General features: G+C 45.8%; 1 protein-coding gene across 9 annotated transcripts in view; it reads left to right on the plus strand.

Annotated features, from left to right (window-relative positions):
* The window catches only part of sh2d3ca (SH2 domain containing 3Ca), a 304,863-nt gene that overhangs the window by 240,952 nt on the left and 39,851 nt on the right, over positions 1 to 24,060 (plus strand). For 7 of the 9 annotated variants that reach the window (XM_052525971.1, XM_052525972.1, XM_052525969.1 and 4 more), the window contains one exon: positions 9,703 to 9,742. In XM_052525971.1, the coding sequence (XP_052381931.1) occupies positions 9,703 to 9,742 (40 nt within the window). Of the gene's footprint in view, positions 1 to 9,702; positions 9,743 to 16,662; positions 17,259 to 24,060 lie in introns of those variants that run through there. The other 2 variants (XM_052525975.1, XM_052525974.1) reach the window with 2 other exon arrangements.

Consider the following 24,060-nt stretch of genomic DNA (forward strand, 5'->3'; position numbering starts at 1 on the left):
GAATTATGCCCTGTTTTTTGTCTTGTGTTGTACCCAATGATTTATGAAAACTTGCTTGGTAGGTCGATGTCCTCATTGTGGTTTTACAGACGTGTTTAATCCGTTTTATGTACACACTTTATTCAAATATTTATTAAATGTATGTTGTTATATTGGGTAGCACTTACTTGTTTTCCCTCGACTCCAACCCCATTCGATGCGTGGAACGGATGTGGGTGTGGCTACATAAGTGTACTATTTATTTTTTTAAATCACAAAAGCTCTGACCAAGGCCGTGAGGCCGATGTGTAAAGCTTGTTAAAGAGCAGTGTTATTATCAAGAACAATGTGCGGGTTTCTTCTTTTTTCTCATTTTACTCATTAAGATTCAAATTCCTTTTGCAAGAGAGACCTGGCCAAAATAGCAGCAAACAGTTTCAAACATTTAACACAATTGCACTACAGTTTAAAAACATCCGTTGACATATTGAACCGGCACATATGTTTTGTGAGGAGTGGTTTAACTAGTGGTCAGAACATTGATACAGCCCATAGATAATGTTAGCCAGCTAGCAAAGAAATGTATCTAAATGGTTAGCATGATATGCTAGCTAGCTGTTGTGCTAGCTAGGTAAAGTAATGACACTGCATTGACTCTCAGCAGCCAGCTACAGGAGCTGCTTCATGAAAACAAATATAATTGTGATCTAATTATGTTACTAGCTACAGTGGCTAGATGTTGTTCTTGCAAGATAATGAACGACCTCCTACTGTGATAAGCACCTATAGGCAGTCATATTCTCTGTGTGTTTCATGCTTAACATTTCCAAAATCCCAGCTCTGCTCTGCCATCACTGTTTGATCTTGGTTCACTGTGAACATGTGTAGTGTAGCTGGTAATTTCCATGTTAAAGGACCCATGAGCATGAAATCAAACTTTATTTGTCACATGCGCCGAATACAACAAGTAGACCTTATTGTGAAATGCTTACTGTGAAGTTCATAGATACATTTTTGAATCATTTCCATCAAAAACAATGTGGCATAAGTAATAATGGCTTTGATTTCTGGTCAAACAGATGGAAAAGGGGACTTAGAAAACATCTACCAGAAAAAGTATTAAAAGGTATTAGAAATACATCAAAGCAAAATAAATGTTTTGCCTTCTGTAAGTTTAAGAAACATTGCCTTGTAATCCTTTTTCCAAAAACCCACATACAGTGCCTTCGGAAAGTATTCAGGCCCCTTGACTTTTTCCACATTTTGTTACATTACAGCCTTATTCTAAAATGGATTAAATAGATTTTCCTCATCAATCTTCACACAATACCCCATAACGACAAAGCAAAAACGGGTTTTTATGAATAAAAAATATATAAATAAATTACTGAAATATAACATTTACATAAGTATTCATACCCTATACTAAGTACTTTGTTGAAGCACCTTTGGCAGCGATTACATCCTTCAGTCTTCTTTGGTTTGACACTGCAAGCTTGGAGCACCTGTATTTGGGGAGTCTCCCCCGCTCTTCTCTGCAGATCGTCTCAAGCTCTGTCAGTTTGGATGGGGAGCGTTGCTGCATGGCTATTTTCAGGTCTCTCCAGAGATGTTCGACCGTGTTCAAGTCCAGGCTCTGGCTGGGCCACTCAGGGACATTGAAACTTGTCCCGAAGCCACTCCTGCTTGGCTGTGGGCTTAGGGTCGTTGTCCTTTTGGCTCTGGAGCAGGTTTTCATCAAGGATCTCTGCACTTTGCTCCGTTCATTTTTGCCTCGATCCTGACTAGTCTCCCAGACCCTGCAGCTGAAGGCCTAATTTGGTGGAGTGCTGCAGAGATGGTTGTCCTTCTGGAAGTTTCTCCCATCGCCACAGAGAAACTCTGGAGCTCTGTCAGAGTGACCATCAGGTTCTTGGTCACCTCCCTGACCAAGGCCCTTCTCCTCCGATTGCTCAGTTTGGTCGGAGGCCAGCTCTAGGAAGAGTCTTGGTGGTTCCAAACTTCTTCCATTTAAGAATGATGGAGGACACTGTGTTTTTGGGGACCTTCAATACTGCAGAAATGTTTTGGTACCCTTCCCCAGATCTGTGCCTCGACACAATCCTTTCTCAGAGCTCTACGGACAATTCCTTCAACCTCATGGCTTGGTTTTTGCTCTGACTTGTACTGTCAACTGTGGTACCTTTTATATAGACAGGTGTGTGCCTTTCCAAATCACGTCCAATCAATTGAATTTACCACAGGTGGACTCCAATTAAATTGTAGAAACATCTCAAGGATGGTTAATGGAAACAGGATGGACCTGAGCTCAATTTCAAGTCTCATAGCATAGAATCTGCATACTTATGTAAATAAGGTATTTCTGTTGTTTAAAAAAAATAAATGTATAAAAAAATCCACAAACCTGTTTTCACTTTGTCATTGTGGGGTATTGTGTGTAGATTGCTGAGGAAATTGTTTTAATTAATCCATCTAAGGATAAGGCTGTAACTTAAGAAAATGTAGAAGAAGTCAAGGGGTATGAATACTTTCCGAAGGCACTGCCTTTAAGATATTTTCAAACGTTCCTCCCATATAAGGAATTGTTCCCAGAAGTCACAAGTAAAGGTAGACTTATCAATTAGTTTGTGTTTTTACTGATATCAATTTCTCTTTATGAATGACTTAAAAAAGTGATTAAAACTGGTAATTCTGTTACCAAATCGGTAACAGAATTACCTAAAGTCTCTAACGGAATTGCTGCAATTGAATTGTCTACAATGGGAAATCATAGTAGTCACAAGCCACAGTTAGGTCACGGGCTACTGTCCTCCCTTCCTCTGGCATACTGTTATGTTCCGCTCATAACTCTTTTCTTTGCAGTCATCTTGTGGTAAAAGCTAGTATGAAAACAGTCTGGACAACCTCTTTCTCTCTCTCTCTTTCCAGCTACTGTTACCTCTCCCAGGTGTTACTGATACCTAGCCATGAGCCCCCTCTCTTTCCATTTACTGTAGCCAGGATCCACACCCACTTAGCACTGACCAACACTAGATGTCAATGGACGTTGAAAAGTAGTTGAAATTTGATCAGTCCACTCACTCACGCCTTGATTTCAATGTCCCCAGGTGTCATTTTTTGGGTTGGTCCGGACCAGCCTTGATTTCGACGTCTGATGTCCAAACTTGTGAAACATAGACAACTATGATTGGTTTCAGATTTGGTCCGGACCAACCAAATTTGGTCTTGTTTGGGTGCGGAGCTCATTAGAATAATAACATGTATATTGTGTGTAGAATAATACCCATATATGCAAAGGATGATATTGCATATTTCTACCTGGGTCGTTCCATGAAAAGAGTGCCTTTTGCTTCCCTTTGATATTTTAAGTAGATGTTGTGCACCAATATTGAATGTAAATGCCTGATATATTACATTAAGTGCCCCTTTTAATATAGACCACATGGAAAAATCAATAAATCAGATTTTTTTTATATATGAATAAAGGCTTGTTAAATTGCCAAAATGCAGCACTTTGACATGTCCCTCCATCAACCCTTTGTCACTTCTAGGACGATTTGAACTCACTAAATCTCCAAATATCTCCAAGCTTCAGTAAACCCCTAGTTATTTTGTTGCTTTGACAGTCATTTCTGAACATTATTATTGATTAGTGATTAATTTAAATCTGTCCCTCCATTTTGAGGTCAACCCTTTTACGTGAACTGAACTCTCGTTTGAATATGGTGAAACCATCAACCCTGTTACTCATAGATAGACAGGCTAGAAACGTTTTAACAATTCCATTTTCTGGGTGAAGCTTGCATGCAATTGCCACTCCCTGTTGCACACATGGTCCTTCTGTAGCTCAGTTGGTAGAGCATGGCGCTTGTAACGCCAGGGTAGTGGGTTCGATTCCCGGGACCACCCATACGTAGAATGTATGCACACATGACTGTAAGTCGCTTTGGATAAAAGCGTCTGCTAAATGGCATATATTATATTATTATATATTATTATTATATTATATTACACAACTAGCTTCCATTCCCCCTGTCACAATGGGATTTATGGCTGATTTAATAAGAAACCTGTTACGGTCAACCCTGTTATTTTATTTGGCACTTAATAGTTACTTACAATAGTCATTACTTTTTTATTTAACCTGTTGAAATGGGAAAATGTGCTCATTATGGCAGAATGTGTAAGGGTTTTCTTCCGTTGAAGGAGAGGAGGACCAAAATGCAGCGTGGTTAGTGTTCAACATGTTTAATAAGGACAATAAACGTGAACACTATTAAATACAAAACAACAAATGTGAAAAAAACGAAACAGTCCTATCTGGTGCATAGACACAAAGACAGAAGACAACCACACACAAAACCCAACACAAAACAGGCTACCTAAATATGGTTCCCAATCAGAGACAATGACTAACACCTGCCTCTTATTGAGAATCATATCAGGCCAAACATAGAAATAGACAAACTAGACATACAACAGAATGCTCACGTACTGACCAACACTAAAACAAAGAAAACACAAAAGAACTATGGTCAGAACGTGACAGTACCCCCCCCTCCCCCAAGGTGCGGACTCCGGCCGCAAAACCTGAACCTATAGGGGAGGGTCTGGGTGGGCATCTGTCCGCGGTGGCGGCTCTGGCGCACCATAGTCTTTGTCCGCTTTAGTCTCCACCAAGGAACGGCGACCCTCGCCGCCGACCTAGGATTGGCAACCCTACTAAAGGGCCCCACTGGACTAAACAAACTCCTCCGGACTGAGGGGCAGCTCCGGACTGAGGGGTAGCTCAGGACTGAGAGATAGCTCCGGCTGGTTGACGGCTCTGGCAGCTTCTGGCTGAATGGCGGCTCTGACAGATCCTGGCTGAATTGCGGCTCTGACAGATCCTGGCTGAATGGCGGCTCTGGCAGATCCTGGCTGAATGGCGAATCCTGGCGGCTCTGGCGGCTACTTGCAGACTGGCGGCTCTGGCGGCTCCTTGCAGACTGGCGGCTCTGGCGGCTCCTTGCAGACTGGCACCTCTGGCGGCTCCTTGCAGACTGGCGCCTCTGGCGGCTCCTTGCAGACTGGCGGCTCTGGCGGCTCAGGACAGACGGGAGACTCTAGCAGCTCTGGACAGACGGGAGTCTCTAGCAGCTCTGGACAGGCTGGAGACTCTAGCAGCTCTGGACAGGCGGGAGACTCTAGCAGCTCTGGACAGGCAGGAGATTCTAGCAGCTCTTGAGCACCGAGCCTGCCCAACCTTACCTGGTTGAATGCTCCCAGTCGCCCTGCCAGTGCGGCGAGGTGGAATAGCCCTCACTGGGCTGTGCTGGCGAACCGGGCACACCATGCGTAAGGCTGGTGCCATGTATGCCGGCCCAAGGAGACGCACTGGAGACCAGATGCGTAGAGCCAGGCTTCATGGCACCTGGCTCGATGCCCACTCTAGCCCATCCGACACGAGGAGCTAGTATGTACCGCACCGGGCTATGCACCCGCACTGGGGACACCGTGCGCTCCATAGCATAACACGTTGCCTGCCCGGTCTCTCTCGCTCTCCGGTAAGCACAGGAAGTTGGCGCAGGTCTCCTACCTGGCTTCGCCACACTCCCTGTGTGCCTCCGCCCCAAGACATTTTTGGGGCTGCCTCTCGGGCTTCCTTGCCAGCCGTGTTCCCTGATATTGCTGGCTCCTCTCTCCGGCTGCCTCCGCTCTCCTAGCTGCCTCCACCTGTTCCCATGGGAGGCGATCCCTTCCAGCCAGGATCTCCTCCCATGTGTAGCAACCCTTGCCGTTCAAAACGTCCTCCCTACTAACTATGTTTAATTGTTACCTGATTTTAAATGAATCATGTAACAATTAACTCATTGGGAATTTGGAGCACCACGGAAGAAGTTGTTTAACGAGTTACCATTTCCCAAATTAAACTCATGATGATATACCTCCTATCAGTCTCATTGTGAACGTTGCAGACTTCTTGAATCCGCAAGAACCCCAGCCTTTTCTGATAATTCAGTTCTACACAAATTGATTTCATTATTTATTTACTAACTAAATAAATATAACACAGAATACACAAACGCACGAGACAGAAGTCCCTAGTGGACTGACAAGATATGACGGCTTGTTACAGAATGGAGAGGGGGTGGGGAAAGAGAGATACAGTGGCTTGTGAAAGTATTCACCCCCTTGGCATTTTTCCTATTTTGTTGCCTTACAACCTGGAATTAAAATAGATTTTTGGGGGGGTTTGTATCATTTGATTTACACAACATGCCTACCACTTTGAAGATGCAAAATATTTTTCTTGTGAAATAAACAAGAAATAAGACAACTTGAGCGTGCATAACTAATCCTTCTCACCCCCCCTTCTCCCCCCAACAAGATTTAGATGCAAGTGGCTGTTCCACTGGTTGTCATAAGGTGTATGCACCAATTTGTAAGTCGCTCTGGATAAGAGCGTCTGCTAAATGACTTAAATGTAAAATGTAAATGTATTCACTCCCCCAAAATCACTACTTTGTAGAACCACCTTTTGCAGCAATTACAGCTGCAAGTCTCTTGGGGTATGTCTCTATAAGCTTGGCACATCTAGCCACTGGGATTTGTGCCCATTCTTCAAGGCAAAACTGCTCCAGCTCCTTCAAGTTGGATGGTTTCTGCTGGTGTACTGCAATATTAAGTCATACCACAGATTCTCAATTGGATTGAGGTCTGGGCTTTAACTAGGCCATTCCAATACGTTTAAATGTTTCACCTTAAACCACTCAAGTGTTGCTTTAGCAATATGCTTAGGGTCAATGTCCTGCTGGAATGTGAACCTCCGTCCCATTCTCAAATTTCTGGAAGACTGGTTTCCCTCAATAATTTCCTGTATTTAGCACCATCCATCATTCCTTCAATTCTGACCAGTTACCCAGTCCTTGCTGATGAAAAACATCCACACTGCAGTATGCTTAGGGTCATTGGGGTCATTGTCCTGCTGGAATGTGAACCTCCGTCCCATTCTCAAATCTCTGGAAGACTGAAACAAGTTTCCCTCAAGAATTTCCATCATTCCTTCAATTCTGACCAGTTACCCAGTCCTTGCTGATGAAAAACATCCACACTGCATGATGCCACCACCATGCTTCACTGTGGGATGGTGTTCTCGGTGTGATGAGAGGTGTTGGGTTTGCGCCATTTTCCTTGATGGCCAAAAAGCTACATTTTACATTTACATTTACATTTAAGTCATTTAGCAGACGCTCTTATCCAGAGCGACTTACAAATTGGTGCATTCACCTTATGACATCCAGTGGAACAGCCACTTTACAATAGTGCATCTAAATCTTTTAAGGGGGGGGGGTGAGAAGGATTACTTTATCCTATCCTAGGTATTCCTTAAAGAGGTGGGGTTTCAGGTGTCTCCGGAAGGTGGTGATTGACTCCGCTGTCCTGGCGTCGTGAGGGAGTTTGTTCCACCATTGGGGAGCCAGAGCAGCGAACAGTTTTGACTGGGCTGAGCGGGAACTGTACTTCCTCAGTGGTAGGGAGGCGAGCAGGCCAGAGGTGGATGAACGCAGTGCCCTTGTTTGGGTGTAGGGCCTGATCAGAGCCTGGAGGTACTGAGGTGCCGTTCCCCTCACAGCTCCGTAGGCAAGCACCATGGTCTTATTTTAGTCTCATCTGACCATAGTACCTTCTTCCATATGTTTGGGGAGTCTCCCACATGCCTTTTGTCGAACACCAAACGTGTTTGCTTATTTTTTTCATTAAGCAATGGCTTTTTTCTGACCACAAATCCGTAAAGCCCAGCTCCGTGGAGTGTATGGCTTAAAGTTGTCCTATGGACAGATACTCCAATCTCTGCTGTGGAGCTTTGCAGCTCCTTCAGGGTTATCTTTGGTCTCGTTGTTGCCTCTCTGATTAATGCCCTCCTTGCCTGGTTCGTGAGTTTTGATGGGCGGCCTTCTCTTGGCAGGTTTGTTGTGGTGCCATATTCTTTCCATTTTTTAATAATGGATTTAACGTTGCTCTGTGGGATGTTCAAAGTTTCTGATCTTTTTTTATAACCTAACCCTGATCTGTACTTCTCCACAACTTTGTCCCTGACCTGTTTGGAGAGCTCCTTGGTCTTTATGGTGCAGCTTGCTTGGTGGTGCCCCTTGCTTAGTGGTGTTGCAGACTCTGCAGCCTTTCAGAACAGGTGTATATATACTGACACTTAGATTGCACACAAGTGGACTTCTGAAGGTAATTGGTTGCACCAGATCTTATTTAGGGGCTTCCCTAGCGAAGGGGGTGAATACATATGCACTCACCACTTTTCTGTTTTTCATTTTTGAGAATCTTCTGAAACAAGTCATTTTTTAAATTTCACTTCACCAATTCGGACTATGTTGTGTATGTCCATTACATGAAACCCACATACAAATCTATTTATATTACAGGTTGTAATGCAACAAAATAGGAGAAACGCCACAGGGGGTTAATAATTTTGCAAGGCACTGTAGAGAAAGGGACATTTATCGTGGATACATTCTATAACCATTCTCACATTAATCATATACCTTGCAAAGGAACCACTGCCCGTCTGGGTAAGAAATGTAAAGTATTTACGTGTAGATGTCTTTGTTCGTCGTCTCTCTGTTGCAACCAATCAGTTTTTCTATGGGAAGGTCTTGATAGGTGTAAGGCTCTGGTTGACCACCAGAGGTCACAATGTCCTTCGTAGTTTTCCTGGTCTTGTAGTGGAGTGTTCAAACAGAACAGATCTTCAGATGCACCAATGGTTGTCTGATATGGGATCTTCTCCTTCCTTTCTCGGGTAAATAGTCAAAGTTCTTGATCCCTTTACATGCACAGCTGCAGACTGTAAATGTTTTTGTCTAGCTAGTTTATCTTCTTCAATTCGGGTTGAGTTTGAGTTTCTAACCATTTCAACGTGTGGACCACGGTGTCACGTCTTTTGGTCTGGGAGTTTCAACCATTTGTAACATTTAGCTCACGCTTCACGTCTGCTGGTCTGGTAATTTCATTCTTAGCAAGTCCTTTTAAGCACTCTGGTCGAAAAGGGCGTTTCCATCACACTGACACGCTCTTCTGACTTCATTCGGGGTGTGGCTTAGTTAATGTGCAATGGTCATGAAAACTAAGGTCTCGTCAGAAAACTGAAATCATTACAGGGCCTATGTAATGTGATGTGACTGGCCATACAGCTCCTCTGTGGGAACCTGTTTGTGTGTGTGTGTGTGTGTGTGTGTGTGTGTGTGCTGTGTCTGTGGGAACCTGTGTGTGTGTGTGTGTGTGTGTGTGTGTGTGTGTGTGCTTTTTTGTTGTGTGTGTGGACGATGAGAACTAACAGGGTGTTTGAACTCTGTCCTCAATGGGCATGTAATTACCCTCTCTGATGGGCAGGGTCATATGATCTAGCTGCACTGTGGGGCCTACAGCTGCACCATGAGGCCTATACAGTATGTCTCCTCCCAGGCCCACTGTGGGGCCTTGACATTTGATCTCTCTTCATGTGAAGGGTAAGTGTTATGTGGAAATGTTAATAGGGCCCTTGAGATTTGAGGGATCGTACCCTGCTTCTCTACGAGACCCTGATACGCGATCTCTTACCCCCTGAGATACAGTTAAACGCACTGTAGCATCTCCATGGGGAATATGCCCACCGTGTGTGGTACGGTATATGTTTACCATTGTACATCTGCACACACATTGATAAAGTTCTCTCTGTCCTCTTCCCGACAGTCACATGGACCATATAGACAACAAGACTGAATATGTCAAGGTAAGACTTGTTTTTTTCTTTCCTTTTATTCCTCCTACACTATGTCTTTCTGTTAGTTTGTAGGCCGGTTCTGCTAGCATCATGGTTCCTACTCAGAAGGCCCAGAAATGGCTTCAGCGTCTGCGAAAAGGAAGGGACTGAGAGTTAAAAACCCATCTGAGCAAGGGGTAACCATTTAGCATCAGTGTGAGTTGGTCTTTCTAGAGTTGGTCTTTTCCAGTTGATCTCCTCACCCTGCTTTGGCTTTGTAGTGAGGTTTAAGGGGACCTATAGTTGAGCTCCTGACTCTAGGACCAGTGTTTGTAATTGAATTAGGATCAGTAGCACAAAGAGGCTCTACCCCCCCCTCTCCCCCCCGCTCCGCTCTGCTACAGTCGAATGGCTGCTGATGAATGATGTTTGTTTCCATGGGCAACTGAGCAGGAAGCAGGATCTTGGCCAAAGGCCTTGTTTCTAAACAAATAAGATGTGGAGTACCTACCTACACATGCCAAACTCTCCAAACCTTCTCTTGTTTAGCATTTTTTTTACTTATTTAAAAAAAATATATATAAGTTGAACTGTTTTAGAGTAAGTGACTTCACAAACCATAATGTAGTACTCTGCAGAATTCAGACTTGAGGGTCTTAAAAAAAAAAAAGCAATTTTCTCTAGTTATATTGGATTTTCATTTTAATGTGGTCTTTGAAATGTAATTGTAGTTGATTACATTCCTGCGCTTCTACGATTATGCCCATATCAGCAGTCTCTCTCAGCGTTTTAGCCTAATTCATTCTGCCATTTAGGAAATGTAATCCAAAGTCAACAGCGCTGCTTCAGCACTTCTGGGTCCCAGTGTGCTGAGTGTAGTTCAGGACCAGGCCACTAGATGACACTGTAAGCCTGGTTTCTGGGTTGAATCCATCCACAAAAGTGCTCAGTTCTGACTGAACACTTGGGATCCATTGTCTGTTTTTCGTTGGAACTCAAAAAGAACTGGTGTCAGAAGCAAGTACTAACACTGACCCATATATCCATCTGGTGTAAAACAGTCTCTATCGCTCTCTGTGCAGTGATACCTCTCCCCTTCCAGTTTCCTCACCCTCCTCCCCTCTCCTCTCCTCCTCTCCACTTCCCCTCCTCTGAGTCTCTCCTCTCTCTTTCTCCTCCTCTCTCACCCTCCTCCCCTCTGATGCCCCGTGTTGCCGTCCCTCGTTTTCTCAACACGCTTCTCTCTGAAACATTTATGTCACTTATGTTTAAATAAACACTTGACCTGAATGTTCAATGTTATGGTACAGATCTCTCAGGCGGAAGAAGACTGCCAGGCCCGGCCTGAACTGGACTGGGCTGGCTCGACTAGACTGGACTGGCCCGGCCTGGACTGTGGGTGGAAGCAAAGTGTTTTATTCAATCAGCAATCTGAAAAAACAAATGACAGATTGTGGTTTTTAAATATCATTCTTCATATGCTGGAAGAAACTCGACTTGGTTCATTTTACAGTGACGGCCTACACCGGCCAAACCCGGACAACGCTGGGCCAATTGTGCACTGCCCTATGGGACTCCCAATCACAATTGGTTGGGATACAGCCTGGATTTGAACCAGGGTGTCTGGAGGGACGCCTCTTGCACTGAGATGCAGTGCCTTAGATCGCTGTGCCACTCGGGAGCCCGAGTGTTGTAGGGTACATGTGAATATGGCCTAGATGTATGTCTGTGAGTGTGCGTTGTAGCACAAGATCCTAGAGAGTTCCTCTGACACTGTATCTTTTGTAGGTTTGTATGGGCATAATGGGTCTGGAGGGAGAGGTTGGGCTGCTTTATATGCAGTTAATTAACATATGTCTGGCACAAGACACACTGGTGGATTAATGAAGCCTCATCAGTGTGTGTGTGTGTGTGTGTGTGTGTGTGTGTGCGTGTGCGTGTGCGTGTGCGTGTGTGCGTGCGTGCGTGCGTGTGTCCGACTGCATACGGAGTGGGCGCACATGCTTCTTGGGAGAGTGTGTGCCTCATGCATGGTGTGTGTGTGTGCTAGAGGGGGGGGGGGGTGGTGCTCAGCTGCAGTGGTGGTATAGGGGGTGGGGTTCTAGTTGTTTCCAGTTCACACTCCATAGTTTCTCTCCGGTATTACTGCCGGTGTTAAGGCAATGCAGACACACACACACACACACACACATAGTCTTTCTGCGATATCGCTTCACCGAGTCCTACGGCAGATTGAGTCAGGCCTGTGCCTTCATTGATCTGAGGGAGTGTAAATCGACTGGGCTAGACTTGCTAACATGTCTCTTGTAGTCTTGGGTTTCCGTCACTTAACAAACTGAGCCCTGCTCAGGTAATCCCTACCATTGTGTCGCTGAACTGTCGCGGGGGCTGCTGCATAAATACATTTTCCTAAAGGGTGTGTCATAATGTAAGTAACCTCGTTTATGTTCCTTTTCAAATGCCGTTGTCGATCAGGCGGCCACAGTCAGCAGCAGTCCTGTGTCTACGAACCAGAGTTCTACTGTTATCACCCAGACGGTGTGCCGTAGTAGAACGCCCACTGTGAGCGGTTAACCCTGCGCTATTGGCTCCTCTATAAATATCCCTGTCGTGTCTACCTCTGATAAGCCTCGCAGTGAAGCAATATAAACAATCAAGCATCCCGGAAAAGTGTGACGTTAACATATGTAGCCTGAGAAGGTTCATGAAATCGACAACTTGCTAGGAACCGGAAAGCGTTCATACACTGGCTCTCTCTCTGAGACTCGCTTAGATCATTTATTCGATGATACGGTGGTAGCAATATATGGTTAGAACATCTGCGGAAGAGACAGAAATGCCAATGGTGGAGGTGTGGCTGTTTTATATATGCCGAGTCATATGCCTGTAGATCTTAGGGAAGATCTCGTGTGAAATGCTGTTGAAGTAATATGGCTACCGGTTCACCTGCCTCACCTAAAGCCTATTCTTGTGGGAAGTTGCTATAGACCACCAAGTGCTAACAGCCAGTATCTGGATAATGAATGTGAAATGCTTGTTAAATGTATGTGATAGCAACAGAGAGGTATATTTTCTGGGTGACCTAAATATTGACCGGTTTTCATCTGTCCACTCAAGAAAAAGCTCCAAATTGTAACTAGTGTCGGTCAACCTAGCAGGGTGTTTTACAAACGTCAAAGGAAAGAAATCATCCACGTGTGTTGATCACATCTTTACCAACGCTGATAGACATCTGCTCTGAAGGCAGTATACACGCCCATCAGATGTAGTGATCCCAAAATATTAGCCATGTCTAGAGGGAAATCAAGGTTCCAAAGGCTGGGCCTAATGTAGTGTATAAGAGGTCACACGAGGTTTTGTAGTGATTCCTATGTTGAAGATGATTTGCTGGTCTGTGGTGTGTAATGAGGAGCAACCAGACGGCTGCACTTGACGCATTTATGAAATAGCTTATTCCAGTTAGTAATAAGCGTGCGCCCATTTAAGAACATGACTGTTAGAGGAATTGAAAAAATGGGATGGTTGAGAGGGATGAGGCCAATGGCGTGTTCGTCTGACTGCACAGCTGATCATCATGGCAGCAGTTAATGGGGATCCTAATACAGTACACACACTGTCTGTGGGCCAGGAACAGTGGTGGGAAAAGTAGTCAATTGTCATACTTGGGTAGAAGTAAAAGATAACTTAATAGAAAATGACTCAAGTAAAAAAAACGAAAGTTACCCAGTGAAATACTACTTGAGTAAAAGTAGTTGGTTTTAAATATACTCATGCATCAAAAGTAAATTGGAATTGCTTAAATATATATCATTATCAAAAGTAAAAGTATGGATTAATTCAAATTCCTTATATTATGCAAACCAGGCGGCACCATTTTCTTGTTTTTAATTCATTTAAGCATAGCCACTAGCACACTCAGACATTCATTTACAAACGAAGCGTTGTTGTGTTTAGTGAGTCTGCCAGATCAGAGGCAGTAGGGATGACCAGGGATGTTCTCTTGCGTGAATTGGACCATTTTCCTGTCAAAATGTAGCAAGTACTTTTGGGTGTCAGGGAAAATGTATGGAGTAAAAAGTACATCATTTTATTCAGGGATGAAGTGAAGTAAAAGTAGTCAAAAATATGAATAGTAAAGTACAGATACCATGAAAAACTACTTAAGTAAAAATACTTTAAAGTACTACTTAAGTACTTTACACCTCTGGCCAGGAAGAACAGGCATAGTCTACTTAGTGCAGGTCTAATTGCAGCTGGTTTATGTATTTTCATTAAGCCTATATTTTTGTCATTTAAGCAGATGCTCTCACCCGAAGTCTCTTACAGTAGTGCATGCATGCATATTTATATGGGTGACCCCAGAACCCATGACCTTGGCGTTGGAAGTGCCATGCTCTACCGACTGGGACACATAGATCTGCATTTACATTTGAGTCATTTATCAGAAGCTCTTACAATCAGTCAGTGTATTCAACTAAAGTAAGCTCAAACAACCACATAGCACACTCATTGCAAGGAGAAGCTCCCTCAAACATAGCTGTTATCTGCACAATCTGCGCCAGTGAGAGGAGGCTCCACAGTTCCCATTCAAACCCTCCTCTCTCGCCTCCAACCGCTCTACTGTATTACAGGGCCTTTGTTTCTGAAGGTGTTTGAGTCAAATATCTAGAGGCTTTATATGGATTAATAATGAATAGGAGTCAATGAATAGAAGCAGCCCTAAACGCTGATGGGGATCTGAGACTAATGGATCATCAGATGTACACACACACACACACACACACACTCCCCAGCTCCCCATTATTGTGGTGCTCCCAGGCAGGGAACAGGGGGAGCAGGTTTGTTTCCTCTCTCCTCCATTGTGTGTGTGTGTGTGTGTGTGTGTGTGTGTGTGTGTGTGTGTGTGTGTGTGTGTGTGTGTGTGTGTGTGTGTGGGGGCTCCTGCTCCCCAAAATCCGCCCCCAGGACAGCGTCAGAATGGGGATCAGTAATTAATATTTAACTGAAGAAGACAGACAGAGTGCAGGGGGAGATAGGGGGGAGAGGGGGGGAAGAGGGCAGGGAGTGTGTGTGGAGAGGAAAACTGTAGAAGGAGAAGGTTTGTGGGAAAGTAGAGAGTGGGAGAGGGGTATAGAGACAAAAAACAGAGATGGAGAGAGGAAAAAAGAAATAGAGATGGAAAAAACAAGATCTGAGATCGGCACAGGAGGATTAAGGGTTGACAGAGAGCAGAGCACAGAAAGAGCCTTTTAGATTGGTCTAAATTACCTTGTGTTATTGTTAAGAGAAGGTGGGTGGGAGAATCAGTGAGTGCAATGGGAGATAAATGATACGTGGGTTAGGGGGGGTAGGGTGCAGAGAGAGAGAGAGAAGAACAGTGACTTTGCAATGCACTCTCCCATCAAACACACACACACACACACACACACACACACACACACACACACACACACACACACACACACACACACACACACACACACACTAGCTACAGTGAAATACTGTGCTTCATGCATATATAATACGCAGTGCCCGTCCCATCCTATATGTAATCTATGCATGTTATGCACACTAGCTCCCCTACCCCACCACGCCCCATGCTCCCAGGATTATCTATCTACTCTTGGTGTTCGCACAGCCACGGCAGCGGGAGCAGAGTCGTGATGGGATGCACAGACACCGGTATGCTGTCATTGTCAGCGCAGGACGCTCGGGGATGGAGATAGGGAAACGCATGCATCCTTATGGGATTATTTGTGCTCACAAAGTGTAATCCGCCTACCGAGCCCTGCTTTAGGGGGATTTGTTTAAGGAAAGACTCCGCTAATGAATCTCTCCTGTGTCTCTTCTCTTTGTGTGCCGTTCTCTCTCGCTCTGATAGATTGGGTTATTCCCGTGTATTCAACGACAAGATTAGCACACTGATTACCTCGTGTGTGTGTGTGTGTGTGTGTTGGGGTACACTACACACACACGCACACGTAGTAGTAGTAGTAGAGGTGACCTCGGCGATAAAGCAGAGGGATTCCGTCAACCCTCCATGTCCTTTCCTGTGAGGTCTCTGCAGTGCAGGGCTATCAAAAGCTCCCGGAATTTAGGATGCTGTCATGACTCCAGATCCGTTGCCATGGCGAGGCGTCCTCTGTGATGTCACTCAGTTCCCCAGGGGACAAAGCCCCACCTCTCCGCTGCTCAAGACGAACGTGACGACTCAGATTGGTGTGCATTGTGGCAGTGTGTATGTGTTATTGAGTGTGATGTGTGTATGTGTTTTTTTGTTTTTCGCACACTCGCTAAATACGTTGTTCTTGTTTTTTTTACAACACCCTGCCTTTCTCTGACTCTCAAAAACAGAACATGAATTATGTCCTCAGACACATTCTATACTTAGCACATCAGCCCTTTCACAACATACAAGAGCACACACCCGCAGACACTTACCCATAGACAGAAAATATTGCAAACAAGTTTAAGATGTACTGGGTGTGTGAGTGAAAGAGTCTGAATGTGTTTGTGTGTGTGTGTGAATGCATTCTTTGCCCCCTCTTGCCACCCTGCAATTCCTTTCAACTAGGAATAAAGGACAGATTCCTTTGAGAAGGTGCTGAAACTAAAGAGGCATACCTCTCTCTCTCTACCCCCCTCTCTCTCTCATTCTCTTTCTCTCTACCCCCCTCTCTCATTCTCTCGCTTTCTCCTTCTCTCCCCTCCCTCTCTCTTTTGCTCCTTCTCTCTCCCCCTTTCACTCTCTCTCTCACTCTCTTTCTCTCGCTCTCTCTACGGCCGGTCTCCCTCTTTCTCCTTCTCTCTCTCTCTCTCCCTTTCACTCTCTCTCCTATCCCCCCCTCTCTCTTTCTCTCGCTCTCTCTCTCGCCCGGTCTCTCTCTCTCTCTCTCTCTCATTCTCCCTCTTTCTCCTTCTCTCTCTCTCAGTATTGTCTCTCTGTGGTCGTGAAGGAGGGGGTGGGTGGGGTCTGCCTTGCCAGCAATTCGACAGCACTCCCTCCGCCAGTGCCTGCTAGCATCTCTCCCTCCTCCTCCCTATCCCTCCCTCCTTTCCACCCTCCCCCACCCACTCCTTTCATCAGAAAGGGATGAGGTAATCCCTGCGAGGGCTCGTGAAGCACAGCCAGAGTGTGAGCGAGAGAGGGAAGCAGTAGGAGAAAGAGCCTGTGCGTAGCAGAGAGAGAGAGAGAGAGAGGGAGAGAGAGAGAGAGAGCGAGAGAGGAGCGAGATGACAGTAGCAGCAGAGTGCGAGGGGCTGGAGTCCTGACCAGCAGTATAAACTGTAGTGTTAGCTAGCGTTAGTAGCATAGCAGCCACACGGTTTTGAGTGAGATGAGCCGCTGTCGGGGCTGCTAGCGAGGAGCGCTGCCTGCCTGCTGTGGGACAGTGACAGAGGAGAGCTGGTGCTGGGGTCCTCAGGGTGGGGTACAGCCGTGAGCTGAGCCGTAAGGAGAGGAATCATGACTGAACGCTGTAGCCTATGGAGCGCCCTGTCGGCAGCCGCCTGCTGTTTCTACAGAGGCTCCTTCATGCAGGTGCAGGTGAGTGTGTGTGTGTGTTGGTGTGTGTTTGAGAAATGAAAGTGAGCGGTTGTGATTCAAAGAATGTGTTTTTGTTGGAGAGTTTTTGGTTTGAACAGAATCTGTATATTGTCTCGTGAATTTCTGGACATTTCTGTTAGCAGTTTTGTCTTTGCGTGTGAGAGTGAGTACGGGTACGGGTTGTGTTGGGAGTGTGTTCATTCCTGTTTTGGACCAGCCGCTAACTGGTGATATCATAGATACGATACGACACGGGCAGGCATATCTAGTTGTGCTTGTCTAATTTAGAAGCCGGGGGAAACACGAGGCTGGCTGATTCCTGACAGATGACCTAAGGGGTGTACTGTTGGCAGGTTGTGGTCGGATCATCTATTGTAACAGAGGTGGACAGGAGAGAAGAGCAGGGAGGCGAATTACATTCGATCACCACTGAAAGTCATGCCGTTTGGATCTGATGGCATGAAGCATCGCTGAAGTATGTTGTTATTGAACGTCATGCCTCGTTGTTTATTGAAAGCTTTTGTATGTGATAGTATGAAACTTCACTGTAATATATTGCTACTCGCTGTTCTGGATTTTGTTTTTCATCTCTTACCTGTGTGTAGTCTCTCTCTTGTCTGTTGGGAGACTCTCTGTGGCAGTATTCAGAGTTTAGTAACAGGATTTATAGCAGAGTAGTGGCTTTCAAATAAAATAGGACCCTGATGTGTGTATGTGTGTGTTACTTTGGTGCAGAAAATGGGAGTATGCTCTATTACTTTGGTATTTGTAGTTGGGCCACCAGCCCAAGTCTGATAGATGGTCTGGTAACATCCTCCGTCTGTTGACCTGTGTGTCCTGTTTACATCACCTGATCTCAGACCAGCACCAGGACAGGAAGAAGTGCTGAGAAACTGTCTGTCAGTGACAGTTCGAGTTGAAAAGAGCCTCGACTCCAGGGCGATGCTGGAGCATTTCAACCACTACATTCTCAAAAATAAGAATCTGATTGAGGTTCATTTCAGTGCCCCGGGCCAGGGAACAAAATAGCAGGCTTTCAACACTTCAGTTCAACCATTAGCTTGTTTTCAATTTCCATCGGATATTGTGCTTTAAACTCCCAGCAGAGAGATTACTACTGATCTATGAGTCTATGGGAGTGCGGCATGCTGGCATTGGTACCATTGTGTCTGTAATTAAGACCACTGCCGTCTCAGTCGGTCTCTAACTGGGACATTGTGACGTTACAGCCCTGTTTGTTCACAGAGCAGATCAGTGCTTGAACCCCATCTGCCCCTCGCTCCCCTCCCCTCTCCATGCAGTTTGCACTTTGATGGTTTTCTCCTGATTTTTAATCCCCCCTTTCTGTGTCTGCCAGCCAGGCTAACTCCAACCATCCAGGCAGCGTAACCCCAGTTTATCTCCAAAGTGACCCAGCTGGGATAGGCTGGCAAGGCCACAGAGAGTGTCTGTCAACCCCAGAGGCCATGGCCTGGCACCACGGCCCCCAACCAGTGGAGGCTGGTGTCACTTTAAATTGGAGGACCGGCTCAAAGGAATGAATGGTATCAAACATGTCCGCTGCCTTCAATCGTGACGGGAGCTCTAAGGGCCACCACAGCCACCAATTATCCCAGGGCCCCGCACCACCAGTTACCGCGGGGGCTCTTTCAACCTCCACATAGTCAGTTAACCATGTTCAACCCCACCCGTCTGACATACGTAGCAGAAGTGGTAGCTGATACTGAAATGTTTTTTTTTTTTTGCGTGAGCGACGTTAGATAGCATTATCCCCGCGCCGCCCGTAGCCGATTTGGCACACTGGAGTATTGTAATATGCGACCCTCTGTGTAATCCCCCCCTGCGCCACTCTTCTTGTGTCTCGTCTCGGGCGCTCCTCTCCTCCTCGGAATCCTTTTCACAGCAAATCCTCTTTGCAGCGCCTGCTTCGCCTCTGCCTCGCCCGCCTGCCACTCCCCCCGGGACAGCGAGGGGCTAAGCGGCTGTTTAACTGCTAAAGTTCAAGAGAAAATCAGCCTGTTACTGAGAGAGAGGAAGCTAATTACACTGGGATGTTTTCTCTAGTAATGAGACACACTTAGCCTGTTTTTTTTTTTTTCTTCTTCTTTTTTGGGGTTTGCTCGGAGTCCTAACCATTAGTGCCCGGGTGCCAGTCTGTATCTTCTCTCTTGTCATGAGAATCCCATAAAACGAGAGCATAAACAGACTGTTACCCAGGCTAACTGTTTGGAGTTGTAGCTGGATACAGCGAAGAGGGTAGACACAAGTGAAGCACAAGAGATTATACATGACCAGAGACTGAGGAATGGTGAGGAATGGTAGGGGTGCTGGGATCTGAGCAGAGCAGAGACACTTCCACAGATCCATAGCCCCAGGTCAGGATTAGGGTCGGTAGCTGCTCCCACTCACTGGTTCTCACCTTTCTCCCAATTAGCCAATCGGTCCTTTGTCAGTTCAAAAACCTTCAGTTTCTTGTAGTTGTCTCTTTTCAAGCTTTCATGTCAGAACGTAGGATGCGGACTGCGTGTTTAAGTGCCATTCGATAGTACCTGAAATGTATCCCACAGGAACCTTTTGATCCAAAGATATAATGGACCGATCCACCTCTGATTATTTAGTAGGGGTTTAGAGGAGCTGAGGAGGGTGTCACCCTGGACTGTACTATAATGAACCAGTGGGAGGGTTGTTGCAGATGGCATTTTGGAGGACATGAGAGAGGGAGAGAGAGAGAGAGCTGAGGCACTGACTGGTGAATATTTGTAAATGAAATAGGTGTGCTGAAACCGGGATATCTACCACTGTACCAGGTAGAGTTGTGTGTTGACAGACGGACTCACCTCAGTCACTCTACTCACGCTACTGCTACCCACACTAACTGCTCCACCCCAGAGAGACTGTGTGTGTGTGTGTCCCTCAGATCCAGGTGCTACATAAAGGGATTGGAGGTTGTTGCATGCTTCCATGTATGTGTGTGCCATACAGAGAGATCTAAAGGACCCCTCGTGGTGCCTGCATGGTTCCCCCTCAGAAGTCTTTGTGTGTGTGTGGCTCTTTTAGGGAGCAGAGCAGCACAGCACTGCTGAGATCACAGACTTGGTCTGGAACTTACTTCTACCCCCACCTGCTCTGTACACTCCCCAACCCCCGCTCTCCAACTCACTATACACGGCCTCACAAGCTATTCATCTACCAGTAGGTCTATATCCTGTTAAATTCCTCATTATTGAACATTGATAGACATCATTTCATTGTTGACGTGGTAGACCGTCTTGCTGCTATGGATGTCTGCGGACTCCTGGTGCCGTGTGTTTCTGACGGCGTTCGAGAGCGAGAGGGAATCTGGGGTGAGGATTTAGGCAGGCGGGGTCAGGGGGAGGGGTTCTATTGTGTGTCCACTTGGCCTTTGACCCCGGGGGGGTCAGCGGTTTTCGGGGTCGCTCGCAGGAGGCCAGAGTTCAGCCGGACAGATATGACTGAACCACCCCTACTGAGCCTCTCTGGTGAGCGCAGAGGCCTGAGGATAAGTGGGCCGAGGGTAGGGAGGGTTCTGGTAACCTGGTGGTCACAGCTCTCGGCGTGCTTCTTACCCGTTTCTGTACCTCTTCGGAGTACCGCTTGCATTCCAACCAGCACTGTACACGGCTTTAGCAGTAGAATGGTTTTAGCTGTAGCAGTACGTCAACTACAGACGTCGGGCCCATGCTAAGCTTTAAGGCACGAGTAACCTAGGTCTCGTCTTTGTCTGTTGGGTCTCTGATAAGATGGGTGTGAGCATTTAGCGGGTCAGCCAGGGGAGGTTGAGGTGACGTGGTCCCAGTACTCCTCAGGCTAGCATTGTTATTTATGGCACGACGGGACACCAGGTCTCCCCTCGTGAAAGACCGTCTTCGAACATTAGTGGGATAGGTAAAGGTTGAACAGAAGGCACGAGTAACCTAGGTCTCCCATTTACGCTGTAGGTTCTCTGGAATCAATCTACCTCACTGGCATTTATACCATAAATAAATCTTCTTCCTCTTCCCAGCGATGGGCCCCCCCCAAAAAAAGGTCTTTGTGAGTTACTGGGTACCAGAGTCCCGGTGGAATTCTTAATGTTTCAGTCTACTTTATGAAAGGACCCCAGGCAATTAAAGTGCAACTAGGTGATTTGCGGCGTAGGACAGAGAATAGCTCCACGGCAGCAGACAATATGTTTGATCATGGTGGAAGAGAAGATATAGGAGATGGAGAATTTATGTTTTTCACAGACGGTTACTGATAACATCGAAATAAAACTAGTAGAACCATTTTCAAAAAAGTCAATCAGAAAACGTTTAAACAACCGTTTCTGTGATCAATTTCATTTCGAAAAAGATGAGACTGAAGATTAAAATGTTGATGATACCCAAACGATTAAAGTAATGGAATCTAACATAAAGATACGTGAGGGATTAATGAATAACGTTTCATTAGACGTTCTCTAATGATGAAACGATTCAATTGAAAAGCTTTGAATGCAATTCCATTTAGATGAGACTAAGAATTAGACTATCCTTGATTAGATCGCGTTCAAAGGGAAGAAGAGAATTACCCTGATTTAAGATGGATTTCAGCGTTCAGAGAGGCAACACTATGCTCTGCTGAAGTGTTGAGCTGACTCTGAACGTTTAGGACTAATTTAGTGTGACTGAACGGCAGACGCTGATGCTGCTGGTACACACACACAAAAAACATGCATCTTCATGAGCTGTGCCATAGGCAACACCATCGTGGGGGGGGGGGGGATCCCCTCATGCTCCTGAAAAGATGAAGAGACTTCCACATAGCAGTCTCAACATAGAGATGGAGGGATAGAGAGATGGAGGGATGACTGTCCGTCTCTTTAGATACAGTATGTATGCATCTCACCGGAGCTTAGGCAACAGCAACTACAGAAGACGATGACATAATTCTCTGGATGGAAAAATGGACAGAGGAAGGTGAGGAAGGGGGGTGAGAGAGGGAAGAAGGATGACGGGTAAGGGTGACACCACAGCAGGGTATCACAGGCTAATTTCCCATGAGTGTCTCTCGGAATAACACGTCGATCTTGTGCAGGCAGGGCTAGTGTTTCCCCCTGGGAGTGTACACACACACACACACACACACACACACACACACACACATATTTTAGGCTGCTTTCGGTGTGCTATGAGAGTCCGGACATGCAAGGGCATTGCTGATCTTAAGGGATGTGTGTTGTGTTTTGGAAGGCCCTCCCCCTCCTCCCTCCTCTCCAACAGCGCGAGTTCAAGCCAGCAAGAAGGGCTCCATCTGAACATCACCATGGTGACAGCCTAGTACACACACAAGGACAACACCCACCTCCCCGATATCCCTCTATCCCTACCCCCATCAATGATTATACTGTCTGTGAGGAAGAAAGAGCGTGTGTGTGTTTTAGGAGCATGAGTACTGTACCAATACTATCTCAGTCTGTCAATGTAATGGCCCTCTGTGTCGGAGGTAACCGAGGGGTTACTAGCTGTCCATCAAAGCTTTGCCCCGCCCCGCCCTCAGACACTGTGCAAGAGCTGTACCGTAATGTGTGTGTGTGTGTGTGTGTGAGTGAGTGTGTGCGCCTGTGTGTGTGTGTCTGTCTGTGTGTGTGTGTGTGTGTGTGTGCGTGTGTGCGCCCGTGTGTGTGTCTGTCTGTGTGTGTGCGTGTGTGTGCCCGTCTGTGTGGCAGCGGGTACACAGAGCTCTGCTCACTCTCTCTGCTCTGTATGAATGAAAGTGATACCTCAGCGCTCCCGCACTGTCTAGCCTTTCCGCCCTGCCAGCCAATAGCACTCAGCGCTACCTTGCCTCCTGGAAACAATGACATCATCTCTAGCCAATAGCATCGCAGCTCTGGGGCTTGCTGCCTGCTGCAGCTCCAACGATGATCAGTTGGGACAAGGGGAGAGGGAAGGATGGAGAAAAGAGAGAGACTATTGTACTGACAGTGCAAACGGAAGATAGCAGGGCCCGGATTTGAAGCAGGCTATAAGGCTCAGAGGTATTTCTGTGTGCACTCTTCAAAATAAAGGTGCCAGTTGGAAGCGAATAAGGTTTGTGAGAGCGATGCCATAGTGGAACCATTTTAGGGTCTCTGAAGCACCTTTTCATGGGATGGTTCTTTTTGAAGAACCATACAAAAATAAAAAATAAACAGACAAGTTTCGGCCCTCCAGGACCAGAATTCGATATCCCTGCTGTAGGGTTTAAAGTCTTATTTGCATATTCGTATTGCATATCCTTGGTGACTTTCAAGTGAATTTTAAAGTTTACCACCCATGACTGTGTTTGCTAGTGACACAGACACGGTTCTTGCATTCATTCATTTTCAGTCCTGTGGCCTTCACCAAGTGAGATTTTAAGTGAATATGTTGTCATTTAAATGTAATTATTCGAGATAACACAATAGATATTTCATGCCTTCCTGTGAAGGCGTAGTTTTACCATAATACAGTGGCCTGAAACTCTTGGTTTATAGGCCACATCAGGCCTGCAAGCCACATTATGCCGGCTAGCAAAGTGATGTGTAATTTCTATTGGAATCCAGCCAGAGTGGGGATATCCAACATTTGGAGTTTTGGGAAGACTAAGATATGAGACTACCTTAAATATATAAACTGGAACAACCATTTCAGTAACTGGTGCAGTAAGTCCAAGTAACAGATTGGAATAGTTTAGGAAAATGTACGTCATTTATAGCGTGAGATTAATTAATCAATCAGTGTACATGCAAAAACAGAGATATTGAAACACAACTATTCTTAAAATCAACTTGCAATAGAGC

Source organism: Oncorhynchus keta, chromosome 9 (assembly GCF_023373465.1).
Source record: "Oncorhynchus keta strain PuntledgeMale-10-30-2019 chromosome 9, Oket_V2, whole genome shotgun sequence".
NCBI lineage: Eukaryota > Metazoa > Chordata > Actinopteri > Salmoniformes > Salmonidae > Oncorhynchus > Oncorhynchus keta.